General features: G+C 42.8%; 2 protein-coding genes across 5 annotated transcripts in view; one reads left to right on the top strand and one right to left on the bottom strand.

Annotated features, from left to right (window-relative positions):
• RSPH14 (radial spoke head 14 homolog) overlaps nt 1–14,047 on the bottom strand; it is a 68,610-nt gene that overhangs the window by 33,341 nt on the left and 21,222 nt on the right. The window lies entirely within an intron of this gene.
• GNAZ (G protein subunit alpha z) overlaps nt 1–14,047 on the top strand; it is a 47,254-nt gene that overhangs the window by 20,690 nt on the left and 12,517 nt on the right. Inside the window, exon 2 of the mRNA XM_081175077.1 lies at nt 7,904–9,177. Coding sequence (XP_081031203.1) covers nt 8,455–9,177 — 723 coding nt within the window. The 5' untranslated portion in view covers nt 7,904–8,454. The remainder of the gene's footprint in view (nt 1–7,903; nt 9,178–14,047) is intronic.

Raw genomic sequence — 14,047 nt, 5'->3', positions numbered from 1 at the left:
GTGGAGAAAAGAGTGATCTGGGATGCAAGTAAAGCGGTTATGAGAGGATTTTTGATTCAACAAAATTCAATAAAGAGGAAAAAACAAAATGAGAAAAAAGAGAAGATCTTGGAAATGATAAAGGAAGGAGAGAGGAAATTAAGAACAAAACCAAAGTTTCAGGATATTCTAAGAGAGATCAAGTTATATCAAACTCAATATATGGAATTGATGAACCAAGAGATTGAATGGAAGATAAAGCAAATGAAGCAAAAAACTTTTGAATCAGCAAATAAATGTGGTAAACTTTTGGCATGGCAATTGAAGAAAAGGCAGAAACTAAATACAGTTACAAGCCTAGAGGTGGATGGAAAGAACATATCTAAACCCAATGAAATCAGAAATTGCTTTTTAAGTTATTTCAAAAAACTCTACACTCAAGGCCCGCAAAATGAAGAAGATATAGACAAATTCCTTGGAAGATATGGATTACAAAACATCTCTCAGCAAAGTAAGATGGACCTGAACCAGAGAATCTCAGAACAAGAAATAGAGGCTGCCATTCAGAATATGCAACTGGGCAAATCTCCGGGACCAGATGGACTGACTTCTAGATACTACAAATCGCTGAAGGAATGGTTGATTCAACCATTAAGAGAAGTTTGTAATGAGATCCTTGAAGGAAAAAGGGCACCTGAATCGTGGAAAGAGGCATATATTTCACTCATACCAAAGTCAGAGACTGAAAAGACCCAACTCAAGAACTACCGCCCAATATCATTGCTCAATGTGGATTACAAAATTTTTGCAGACATTTTGGCAAAAAGACTCAAAAGAGTTTTGATGGAGATGATTCATAAGGACCAAGCAGGCTTTCTCCCTAAAAGACACCTGGCAGACAATGTAAGGAATGTTATAGACATTCTGGAAAAGCTAGAGGTGAATATAAACACTAAAGCAGTATTGATCTTTGTGGACGCGGAGAAAGCCTTCGACAATATTTCTTGGAGTTTTATGAAGAAGAATCTTCATAGGATGGGGGTAGGCCGGGGTTTTGAGAATGGTATGGCTGCAATATACTCTGAACAAAAAGCCAAACTGATTGTAAATAATGTTGTGACTGAGGAGCTTAAGATAGAAAAAGGAACACGACAGGGGTGCCCGATTTCCCCATTACTCTTTATTTCAGTTCTGGAGGTGTTGCTGAATATGATAAGAAATGACCAGCAGGTTAAAGGTGTGCAGGTCGGAGCTAAACATTACAAGTTAAGAGCGTTCGCAGATGACTTAGTATTGACTTTGCAAGAGCCAAACACTAGTACGAAAAAGGTATTAGAAATAATACAACAGTTTGGCCAGGTAGCTGGATTTAAGTTGAACAAGCTAAAAACCAAAGTTTTAGGGAAAAACCTAACAGATATGGAAAAGGAGAAATTTCAAGAGGAAACAGGTTTGACTGTGGTCAAGAAGGTCAAATATCTAGGGGTTTATCTAACATCTAAGAATCAGAATTTGTATAAGGACAATTATGAAAAATGTTGGTCAGAAATTAAAAAAGATTTAGAAATATGGTCAAATTTGAAACTGTCAATGTTAGGCCGAATTGCAGTAATTAAAATGAATGTATTGCCTAGAATGCTATTTTTGTTTCAGACCTTGCAGATTATTGATAAGATGGAATGTTTTAAGAGGTGGCACAAAGATATCTCGAAATTTGTCTGGCAGGGCAAAAAGCCCCGAATTAAATTTAAAATATTGACAGATGCTAAAGAAAGAGGGGGTTTTGCCCTGCCGGACCTAAAATTGTATTATGAGGCAGCAGCTTTTTGCTGGCTCAAAGAATGGATGCTCCTCGAGAATACAGACATCTTGGATCTGGAAGGTTTCAATAACGCTTTTGGTTGGCATGCATATCTTTGGTATGATAAAGTTAACAGTGCCTTCAAAAATCACATTGTCAGAAAAGCATTGTTTAATGTTTGGATAAGATATAAAGATCTATTGGAAAACAAAACCCCTAGATGGGTGTCACCAGTGGAGGCTAATGCAGTGAAAAAACTCAATATGGAGGTCGGATGGCCGAAGTATTGGGAAATTTTAGAACAGGATGGAGATAAGTTCAAATTACAAAGTCAGGAGAAATTGAAGCATAAAGTGGAAAATTGGTTCCAATATCGTCAAATAATGGAATTTTTTAAACAGGACAGGAAAGTCGGCTTCCAGGTGGAAAAATCAAAATTAGAAACCGAATTGTTAGAACCCAATACTAAGAATTTATCTAGAATGTACAACTTGTTGTTGAAATGGAACACACAGGATGAAACAGTTAAATCGGCTATGATTAAGTGGGCTCAGGATGTTGGACATAACATTATGTCAGCTGACTGGGAATGGTTATGGAACACCGGTATAAAATTTACGGCATGTAATGCCTTAAAGGAAAACATTATGAAAATGGTATACAGGTGGTACATGACCCCAGTCAAGCTGGCAAAAATCTATCATTTGCCCGATAACAAATGTTGGAAGTGTAAAGAGACCGAAGGTACCTTTTATCACCTTTGGTGGACATGCCCGAAGATTAAGGCCTTCTGGGAAATGATCTATAATGAAATGAAAAAGGTACTTAAATGTACCTTTTCTAAAAAACCAGAGGCCTTCCTCTTGGGCATTGTCGGCCAATTGGTGACAAAGAAAGATAGAGCTTTTTTCATGTATGCCACAACAGCAGCAAGAATACTCATCGCAAAGTATTGGAAGACACAAGACCTACCCACTTTGGAAGAATGGCAGATGAAAGTGATGGACTACATGACATTGGCCGAGATGACAGGCAGAATCCGTGACCAACGAAAAGAGACGGTAGAAGAAGAATGGAGAAAATTTAAAAGCTATCTTAAGGACTACTATAAACTTAATGAATGTTAAAATGTCGTAGTTTCCAGAAACAAAGGGGTACAGGGACATAAGGTCAGAGTGTAAGAGAGGACTAAGATGATAGAGATTGGAAAGTAATAACTGGGAGTTGCTAGTTGAACTATGGACATTGGGATGCAGAGAGGGGGGGTATGGGGAAGTCCTAGAAAGGAGGTTTATGAAAATATGTTTGAAACTATACGTGTATGTTTGTCATTTTTAATGTTTGTCTGTTTTTCTCAAAAATGTTGTAAAACCAATAAAAATTTTATAAAAAAAAAAAAAAATTATGCCCCACCTTTCCATCAGAAGATGTCCAAGGCAGCTAACAGAACAAAAATTAAAAACCAGTATCAATATCAAAACAGGGTTAAAGGGCACGGCATCAACAAAATAAGCAGGAGTCAAACAGATGGCAGATAAAATTAATCTGCCAAGTTTTAAACCGTGTGCAGGAACGGATGTCTTCAAAAGGGTCATGTATACCAACCCACTCAATGCCAATGAACTGCTACCAGTCTGCGGTGTGTATAACAGCTCTAGAGCAGATTCTGTACAATTTATCTATGGGATTGAAAGGATTAAGCTCCTAATTGGTGCTGTTGACAGATCAGCTTCTACAGATTAAAGGCAGTGCTCTGATCTAATCCAGTTATCTGGGCTCTGTGGCTGCCTGGACCTCACTGCCTCCTCTGCAGAAGAGGAAGAGGAGGAGTGTCTCGAGGACTGGAGGAGCAGGCGTCTGTGAGGAAAGCGAAGCATCGTGTTTGTGGAAAGAAATGCTGGAGGGTGGCTGTGGCACTTGGACCAATATGCTAATCAGCTGGCAGCAACCGTTGCCCATGCAGAAAGTGCAACGTAAATTGGAAGATCATTTTGTAATTGAGATTGGTTGGGGGGACAGGACTGCTCCAAGTACCTCCATAGAGGTGTCAGTATTTGTTGTTGTTTAGTCGTTTAGTCGTGTCCGACTCTTCGTGACCCCATGGACCAGAGCACGCCAGGCACATCTGTCTTCCACTGCCTCCCGCAGTTTGGTCAAACTCATGCTAGTAGCTTTGAGAACACTATCCAACCATCTTGTCCTCTGTCGTCCCCTTCTCCTTGTGCCCTCAATCTTTCCCAACATCAGGGTCTTTTCCAGGGAGTCTTCTCTTCTCATGAGGGGGCCAAAGTATTGGAGCCTCAGCTTCAGGATCTGTCCTTCCAGTGAGCACTCAGGGCTGATTTCCTTCAGAATGGATACATTTGATCTTCTTGCAGTCCATGGGACTCTCAAGAGTCTCCTCCAGCACCATAATTCAAAAGCATCAATTCTTCAGCAATCAGCCTTCTTGATGGTCCAGCTCTCACTTCCATACATCACTACTGGGAAAACCATAGCTTTTACTATACGGACCTTTGTTGGCAAGGTGATGTCTCTGCTTTTTAAGATGCTGTCTAGGTTTCTCATTGCTTTTCTCCCAAAAAGCAGGCGTCTTTTAATTTCGTGGCTGCTGTCACCATCTGCAGTGATCATGGAGCCCAAGAAAGTAAAATCTCTCACTGCCTCCATTTCTTCCCCTTCTATTTGCCAGGAGGTGATGGGACCAGTGGCCATGATCTTCATATTTTTGATGTTGAGCTTCAGACCACATTTTGCGCTCTCCTCTTTCACCCTCATTAAAAGGTTCTTTAATTCCTCCTCACTTTCTGCCATCAAGGTTGTGTCATCTGCATATCTGAGGTTGTTGAGGTTGTCAGTAGTTATCCCTGTGTTATCAGAAGGGCCTGCTGGCTTAGGCCAATGGCCCATCCAGTCCAGCATCCTGTTCTCACAGCAGCCAACTAGTTGTCTGTGGGAAACCGGCAAGCAGGATTTGAGCACAGGAGCACTCTCCCCTCCTGTGGTTTCCAGCAACTAGTATTCGGAAGCATTGCTGCCTCTGACTGTGGAGGCAGAGCACAGTCATTGTGGCTTATAGAAGGGTTGGGAATAAGGAGGGCTGGGTTCTCCCAGGAGACCTCTGTGCGATTGGCAGTCAATTGTATAGGCTGTCTGGCTCTTTAATGATAGCAACAGCATAGCTGCTTTTCCCACCTGAATTAAGCTGCTGAAATGAAGAAGGCTGACCAGGAGTAGACTTCTGTGTGAAAGCAGTGTGCGCTCAGTCTAGCTCTGCTACGGGAAACAAACCCCTGGTTCAGAATGTGCTCAGAAGGCCCCCTGTTCTTTAATTTTAAATATCTCTCTCATGCACCTGGCACTGGTTGGCAGATCTTGGGGTTTTAGTAGAACGAACACACACACACGTGTCAATCTGACGCACCTGGAGTCTGCCAACTCCGTTTCATAGCATGCCTTCCTCCAGGGATAATGCCTGCAGACGCCTAAGCAAATTAGAGTTCAGGAAGAATGTAAGAAGAATCCTTCTGCCAGAGGAAGGAAAAAACTCAGTTCAGCTTCCTATTTCTGATGCTGGAGGGCGTATGGTGAACAAATGCTGGAATGGATGAGTCTTTGGTCTTACTGTCCGAAGAGCTGGTCTTCAGTTCATTTTTAACTGTAACTGGGCTAAGTATTCGAGGAACCTAAAACCGATCCCCCCTCTGAAGCTTTTAATATTTATTTTTGCAGTTGCTTGCTGCAAGTTTTAGAACAAAAATGACATTGACAGTTGCTTTTTGGTTCTTAAATTGCTAATTTTAAAGTCTTGTATGGTTAACCGCTTTGGGCTACATAAAAAAAAAATTAAGCTTTTTTGACCTGGTGGACCAGAACATTGTCTCCCCCCACTTTGCAGGCAGTTCGCCTGCCAATCACCTGATGTCATGAGACGGATGAATGGGCACTCCTGTCAAAATTAACCTGTGGTGTGGTGGGAAGGTTCTGTGTTGGGATTGTGCTGGCAAATTGGCACCTAGCAGGATTGAACTCTCCGCTTACCAGCTGATAAGTGAAGGCTTCAATCCTGCTCTCCACAGGGGTCTGCTTTGCCAGAACATTCCCTACAGGGAACGTGCTGGTGAGGCGGTACCCAGCAGGATTGAACCCTGCCCATCAGCTGATGTCACCCAGTGATGTCAGTTGACTGACAGGTGGCCGTGGTTACAGTGGAAATGGCCTCGCGGGTCAAATTGGACCACTGGCAGATGAAGATTGACCCATAGGCTGGAGATTCCACCCTCCCCTTTATAAAAACAGAAAATAATAATGTCAAGAAGTCTTAATATGACAGAAGCAACAAAGTAGTAAAGGCTAAGGCGTCCAGGATATTGATTAAAATGTTTAAATCAGATCATATATTTTTATTTATGTATGCCATTTAATCAGCAAAGTTTCTAAGCACCATACAATAAAATTATGTCTGTTCTGGGAGTTGCAGTCCAAAATATGTGGAGGACACGAGGTTAGAGAAGGCTATAAAGGAATTCTGGCTTTTTTGCTCAATTTAGAAAGTTGAGTCAGACTGGATGTGTTCTACTGGTTCCTGCTGGGCTTCTGACAGGGAGGGACAGCTTAACTTACTGTAGGCTGAAGTGTGTTGGGAGAAATCAGCAGGAAATGTCATAATATACGGGAAGACATGAGGAAATAGCAGAGCACTTCAGATACAAAACAGGTATGCACATGCTAATTATGAGATCACTGGAGTGGGTGCTTATGAATTGCTGAAGGGCAAATCTGTCAATTTAAGTTTCTCATTTTTCTCAACTTTAAATTCAGTTCTCTACACTTCCACATCATTTTACAAAGGTTCTCACTGAAATTTATCAGCATTTTAGTGTGGACTTCTTTTAAGAGACACGTTTTTGTATGGCATTTTGCCCAATAGACACATGTTTGCAAAGCAGTTTCCCAAATATAATGCATTACTGTATGCTATTTTCAAATACATTTGCATTTTTGGGCACACTTTAACCCAGCAGAGGCATTTTTGTGCAAACATTACTTGGCTGGAGAACTGCACTACAAAATTCGCAGAAGTGTGAATTTTGAAGGCTGCCTGTCTTGCAGTCCTTATATTGTTTTGGAAAGTTCCAGTTAAGTGGGTTTACCTTTAAATGTGGACTGAATAAAATTTCTCTCTTGTCCCTAATCCAGAGTAGGGGAAGAAAGCTTAAGGGAAACAAGGGTGGGTGAGGCAGGAAGAACAAGGGGCAAATGTCATGCTAAGGCTTCCCTCTCGTTTGAGTTGAGGAGTGAGGATCTATTTGGGTATTTGATGAGCCCACAAAGACCCTCTAAAACAGCCTCCCTCCCTCCTGGGCTGATGTGAGTTGTAGTCCACAACATCTGTAGGGCATGAGGTTTGGGAAGGCTGCTCTAAAGGCAACAGAGTTTCTGCACTCATAGAATTGTAGAGTTAGAAGGCACCCCAAGGTTCATCTGGTCCAACCCCCTGCAATACAGGAATCACAGTTAAAGAATCCCTGGCAGATGGCCATTCAAACACTGTTTAAAAATTTCCAGTGAAGGAGAGCCCATTTGAAAAGCTTTGCTTTAAGATCTTGATTTAAAAATTCACTTCATGAATTGCAGAAGAAAAAGTTCAATGCCAAAAAGAGAGAAAGGAAAGCAATGGTGTGTGTGTGTGTGTGTGTGTGTGTGTGTGTGTGTACCTGCACATGTGCATTCAATGGGTGTTGGACTCTGAGGCAAAAGGGAAGGAAATGGTGGATCTGTCTCCCTTTCCCTCTTCTTTCCTTCATTTTGGGAAAAACCAGTCAGGACAGGGCTGTGCAGGAAGAGGAGGGTTGTCTTCTTCACGAGAAGAGCTTGTAAACAGCTCATGTGGGTTTGGGTAATAAAAACATCAGGCTGGAATGACAAAGGGATTAGGTTTGCTTTTGTGCCAAGCACACAATCTCCAGGGCTCCTCAGCCTTCAGCTAGCCGTGTTTTTGCTCCATTCCAAGATTTCCTGCTTTCTATTTGGGTTGCTTGCTTGGGGGAGGATAAGATGTTCAAGTTCCCCAGTTAAAGAAGTTCATTTAACGTTTCCCCCTCTGTCCCACTGTCTTAACAGGGGGAGACTGTGGCTTCACGTACCCAAACTTGACCAGCATAAAGAATCACGTCTGAAAGGGAAGCCGGATAAATGCAGGACAAGACTGGACAGGAGTTTTCACTGCACCTGATGGCATTGCTACAGCAACTGGAAACTACGAGTGAAACTTAGAACTGCGGCAGGAGCCAGGGCACCTCCTCCTTGCCTTTGTGCAGGAGAGCTATGCAGGAGAGCAAAAGGGGACACTGGGCAGATTTTGACCACTCTGTGGGCAAGGAAAGCTTCCCTTCCATAAGAGGAACGTGCAAATGCTTCCGCAGAAAATGGGAGTGCTAATGAGCTCTGCTGAAGCTACTGTTTGTTTGTGGTTGTCTGTTATGACTTTGCAACCTTCCTGGGACTGAAGTGCTTGGTCCTGGTCTATTGAAGGGCATCACAAATTGGACAGTACTCTCACCCTGCTCCTAGAAGATACACCAGATAAAAAGAATCACTGCAGTTATTTCTGGGAAGCAGAGAGAGAGAGTGTGTGTCTACAGCTATCCCCTTCTGCTAGTCTCTGCTGTACCATGGGATGTAGGCAAAGCTCTGAGGAGAAAGAGGCAGCGCGGCGGTCCCGGAGAATTGACCGCCACCTGCGCTCTGAGAGTCAGCGGCAGCGGCGCGAGATCAAGCTCCTACTCCTTGGCACCAGCAACTCTGGCAAAAGCACCATTGTCAAGCAGATGAAAATCATCCACAGCGGCGGCTTCAACTTGGAGGCTTGCAAGGAGTACAAGCCTTTGATTATCTATAACGCCATCGACTCCCTCACTCGCATCATTCGCGCCCTGGCCACTCTGAAAATCGAGTTCCACAATCCTGACCGCGCCTATGATGCGGTGCAGCTTTTTGCTCTGACGGGCCCCGCGGAAAGCAAAGGGGAGATCACGCCTGAGCTGCTCGGGGTGATGAAGAGGCTCTGGGCTGACCCCGGGGTACAGGAGTGTTTCTGTCGCTCCAACGAGTACCATCTAGAGGATAATGCTGCCTACTACTTGAATGACCTAGAAAGGATTGCTGCATTAGATTACATCCCGACGGTTGAAGACATTCTGCGCTCTCGGGACATGACCACAGGGATTGTGGAAAACAAGTTTACTTTCAAAGAGCTGACTTTTAAAATGGTGGACGTTGGCGGCCAGAGGTCTGAGCGCAAAAAATGGATCCACTGTTTTGAGGGGGTTACAGCAATAATTTTCTGTGTGGAGCTGAGTGGATATGACTTGAAGCTGTATGAAGATAACCAAACGGTAAGTCCAAATGTAGCTTTCGTCCGTCCCCCATCCCCTCCAGTCTTCATTGTTTTATTATGTGTATTTTGATACTGCTTGTGGGTTCCAGGCATGGTGCTCAGTTTCTTTTCCGAGTGCTCAAGGAGAAGGTATCCTAGAAACAGCTGCTGAGCATCATAACTGCCCTTATATTTCTTACAAGCCTTTCATATGGGCTAGCTTCTGTGACCAAAACAGAATGGTTTTTATCATAATGGAAAAGGGTAGGGCATACTAATGCCCTCTGTCTGAAGTTTCATTGCTGCTCTACCTTCAAAGCTCAGAAGATATGATGACCCAGTCGTTGGACCACGTGACTCTCTTTTTGTAAAGAGACATCATTGTCTTGGCAGCCACTTTTAGGTTGGATGTTGTGTTCCTCTTGCAGGTAATGTTGCCGTGTAAATACAGAAAACTCTGGGTAAAGTATTCTGGAGGGATGTACATGACACAGTTTAAAAAAGGAGTTCCAGAAAGCCTTTGAAGCTTCAAAATTAAGTTGAATTAACCTTTTTGTGCTGTTTAAAATGGCACCCGCTGGTCTGAGACTTGCTATCTGTGTGGGTTTTCACAGAGAATTTTATGGTGTTCACTAAACAGCTTCTGTCCATATCATAAAAACCGACTCCCTTTGCAGTCTCTTTATGGTGCTAATACTGGCCTCCAGTTTGCTTGAACAAACAGATACAGTAACTATGGAAATGACTGCATATGCAGAAGTGTGCGTGGATCATTGCATTCACCCTCCTTGACTTGACCTTTGTTGCCAGTTTTGTTTGTGCTTTCCAGTCTCTTTCCTCAATATATAATTTAACTAAGATGGTAACATGCATAATTGTAGATGATTCGTTTGCAGAAGGTTCTCTGTATGGAATTCCTGGTATCCAATCAATGGCTTTGTTATGAAATGTTCTTCATGCAGAAAAAGAGCGCTCATGGTCACTGCTGATAATGTGTGTGCTCAGCAGATGAAAATTCCATATTTATGTCTGGCTTTGATGGAGAATCTCAGGGCTTATCCCGCAAGCCATTTTGCAGATCCCCAATCTCAGTGTCACAGCTGAAGTCATAATTGTGCCTCCACATTGATGTTGTTGAAGATTTGCAGAGATTGGGAGGTTGTGGGTAGGAACATAAGAACAGTCTGCTGGATCAGGTCAAAGGCCCATCTAATCTAGCACTCTGTTCTTACAGTAGCCAACCAGATGCCCCAGTGGGGAGCCCACACGCTTGCCCCACTTGCAATTCTCAGCAATTGCTATTCAGCAGTGTATAGCCTCTGAGACTAGAGGTAGAACAAATGTCAGAGAAAATGTCTCAGGAGCCTTGCACACTCTGCTTTGCCTTCCCCTATTCATCTGAAGCACTTCAGAAAGCTTGGGAGATCTTTCCAAACCTCTGATAATGTCACCCCCTCTGGGAAATAAAAGAAGGGCTCAGTATTCCAGGCAATATTCTCCTGAAACAGATAATTCAGCTTGGTGTCCATAGGAACTGAGGAGAACCTACAGGCCTATGAATTTTGAAACAAAGCACTTTTTTATATAATTGGGGGGGGGGATGCACCCTTTTCTGTAGGATGCAATTAAGTAGTAATCTCAGGCTCTATTTATAATTGATGTGCAATTATGGAGAATGACAAGCAGCTCGAGTCGGAGGTAAGAGCTGCTTCATTGAGAGATCCTTCTGTTCTAACAAATGGTGGGAGAGAGTGAAGGATCATTTCAAATGTTGTTATAATGGTTAATGTGGTTTAGGCAGGGAAGAGATCAGGCAACAATCTTGCCTGGATTGTTTGCAGAGTTGCAAAGCAGTCCTGAAAAGTCCTGCATACCTTGATACCACTCTGGGATTGTAGATATAGAGGTCAATGCAACTTTTTCAGATCAAGGTTAAACTTTGCCACTAGAAGCTGAGCCATCTGGGCTTGATTCATCATTCGTCCCCTGGCCTAGTGGTCTCCTGATGTTTACTTCTTGTTTCCTTTTACACTGCTTTAATTTTATTCATTTTTGGATTGGGCTGTGTTTATTTTCATTCTAGGAGCTTCGGATGAAATGTAGATTATAAATGCTTTCCCTAAATAAAATAAATATGTTTACAACTCCCATCAGCCCCAGCCAGCAAGATTGACCTAGAACATTTAGATAATCAGACATGTTTGCCAAGGAAGGCTATTGAAATGAGGCTACAGAAAGAAAATTGTTAATTCAGGAGTACCAGGAAATGTAGCTAAGTTGGCTCTTGAACAGCGAGGCTTCTGCTCTTGTTCTCGTTTCAGTTCTCTCACTGCATGCCTTCTAACAATCTTTAACATGGGGGGGGGGAGCCTTCTATAAATTTAAATAATTACATAATTACAGCCATCTCATCAGAAGTAAACGGGTGAAATGTACTCCAAGAAATTGTTCTCCCCTTGTAGCATAATGTTGTATCCAGAGCAACACCCAAACCCTGAACTTTATTGAATCTTACAAGTATGATAACTTGCCAACCTTCATTGTGATCGCCCTTCCCCAACCTGGTGCCCTCCTCATGTTTTGGACTACAACTGTCATCATCCACAGCATCATAAAGCCATGCCGTCTAGGTCTGATGGGAATTGTACCCCAAAACAACTGGTGGGCACCAGATTGGGGGAGGCTGTTGTATGTCGCTTAGACTCAGCCTCAGTCTGGCAGATAAGATTTTTTTGTTTTGTTTTTTGAGAAGAGGCCTGACAGTTGTCTTCTCTTCATCTCTATGGGAAACTTTGGGGAGCCAAAGTCTCAGTCCCTCAAAACCAGCTGTAATCATCCAGGATGGGGAAGAATCCAAGTTACTTGCACAAGTGGGGGTTATTGTTTCTGTTTGTTACTCTGTTATGTATTTTTGTGGTTTTATATTATACACCTCCCTATGGTCTTCTGACGAAGGGTATTATTAGTACAGTGGTACCTCGGTTTTCAAACGTCTCCATTGACGAACATTTCAGTTTACGAACTCCGTAAAACCAGAAGTAAATGATTCGGTTTTCGAACACGCCTCGGAAGTCGAACATGCCACGCGGCTTCCGCTGAGTGCAAGATCCTGAGGCCTAGCTGTCGGCTGTTGAGTTTTCGATTTTTGAACATTTCAGAACTCGAACGGTCTTCTGGAACGGATTACGTTCGAAAACCGAGGTACCACTGTAGTAGTAGCAGTAATAGTAGTAGTAGTAGCACTCCACCCATCTGACTGGGTTGCCCAGCCATTCTGGGCAGCTTCTGACAGATCTAAAACATTAAACATTAAAAACATTTCAGTCCCGTGATGGGGCCTGAATCCAAATTGGAAGGGATGCAAATGGTCCACACCCTCCAGACTGGCCTGGAGTTGTTCAGCAACCAACCGCTCAACGACCTTGCCCAGGAATGGAAGATTTGAGGCTGGGTGATAATAGACCATAATAGCCGTGTCCGAAGATGGTTTTTTAAAGAAGAAGTTTAATAACTGCCTCTTTAAGGGCTTCAGGGAAGACTCCCTTACAGAGGGAAGCATTCACCATCCCACACAGCCCATTGTCCAACCTGCTTGGCTCGCTTTTATGAGCCAGGATGGGCAAGGGTCAAGGAGATAGGTGGTCGGTTTCACTCATCCAAGTAGCTTGTCCACATCCTCGGAGGCAATAGGTTGAAAATGATCCCATACAACCTGACTAGACAGAGCTCTGGCACTCTCCCACCCCACCTCTGCTACCATGGTGGAGTCTACCTCCTTCTGTATTGAAATGGAATCCATCAATCAATGACCTTTTAGAACCAAGGGCCCCTGCCCCAAAATGTTCATAGCATACAGGGCATGAATATGTCAGTGAGTGTGCAGGCATACTTGGCAACTACTGGGTGGATGTACAGGGCTGCCATGCTGGGTTCAAGCAATGTTTTGATGGACCTGAATTAGTATTAGACATTACTGGTTTTTATTAGAAATGGTTTGCTGCTCTGCCTGCTACCATGCTCATTCCACTGTTTCTTTCGCCGTTAGGGGAAATGTGCATGGCCTGCCTGGCCAATATCTGTTTCGTTTGCTTAGATGAGCAATCCTTGCAGAGGGGCTGCTGTAAGCGTTTGAACTCCAAAAGCCCCTGACTGTTCCAGCAATCTTCTATTGTCACTGAGAATGGAAAACTTGAGATGTACGTGACCCAAAGTGTCAATGGTCATAAATGTATTGGACAGTTCAGAGCCACTGCTTCCATCAGATACAATTTCCACTGTTGCTGTTATCCTTGGTTCAGAATCAAATCTATTTCTGTTTAAGCTTTTTCTCCTTTGCAATCAAGCCGTTTCCTGATTAGGGAGTGTTAAGTCTGCAGTCCTAAAGGTTATTTGTATTGTAGCAAGGAGTAAATGCATTTAAATTGGTGATACTTCAGAGAAAACATCTTTTGATGGGACTGCAAGCCATCATGCTGAATTTAATATTTTCATTCGGCAACTGTCTATAAAGTCATAAATATCTCCTGAGGGCTATGGTAGAAGATAGAAACTAGCAATCCTACAAAGTAATATGATTCTGCAATAGAAGAGGATCAGAGCACAGTTATGGTTCAGGTAATGGAACTATTGCATGTTCAACATTTAGTGGGCATGCAAAGATATGCGCACATTAGACCAGAAGAAAGCTGGAATATGATCATTCCCGACAAAGGAATGCATAACCCCAGTCTTTTAAGCTAGATAATCTGAGGAATATTATCAAGACAAGAATTTTACACAATTGCTCAGTGTGAAGGAGCCAAGAATAAATGGAGAATTGACCACTATGAAAAATAGTACAGGTTTTTTTTACATGTGCCCTTTTAAAAAAATGAAGATACTATTGGATG

This window comes from Podarcis bocagei, assembly GCF_964188305.1.
Source record: "Podarcis bocagei genome assembly, chromosome: 16".
In the NCBI taxonomy this organism is placed as follows: Eukaryota; Metazoa; Chordata; class Lepidosauria; order Squamata; family Lacertidae; genus Podarcis; species Podarcis bocagei.
This window is presented reverse-complemented; position numbering and strand designations above follow the sequence as displayed.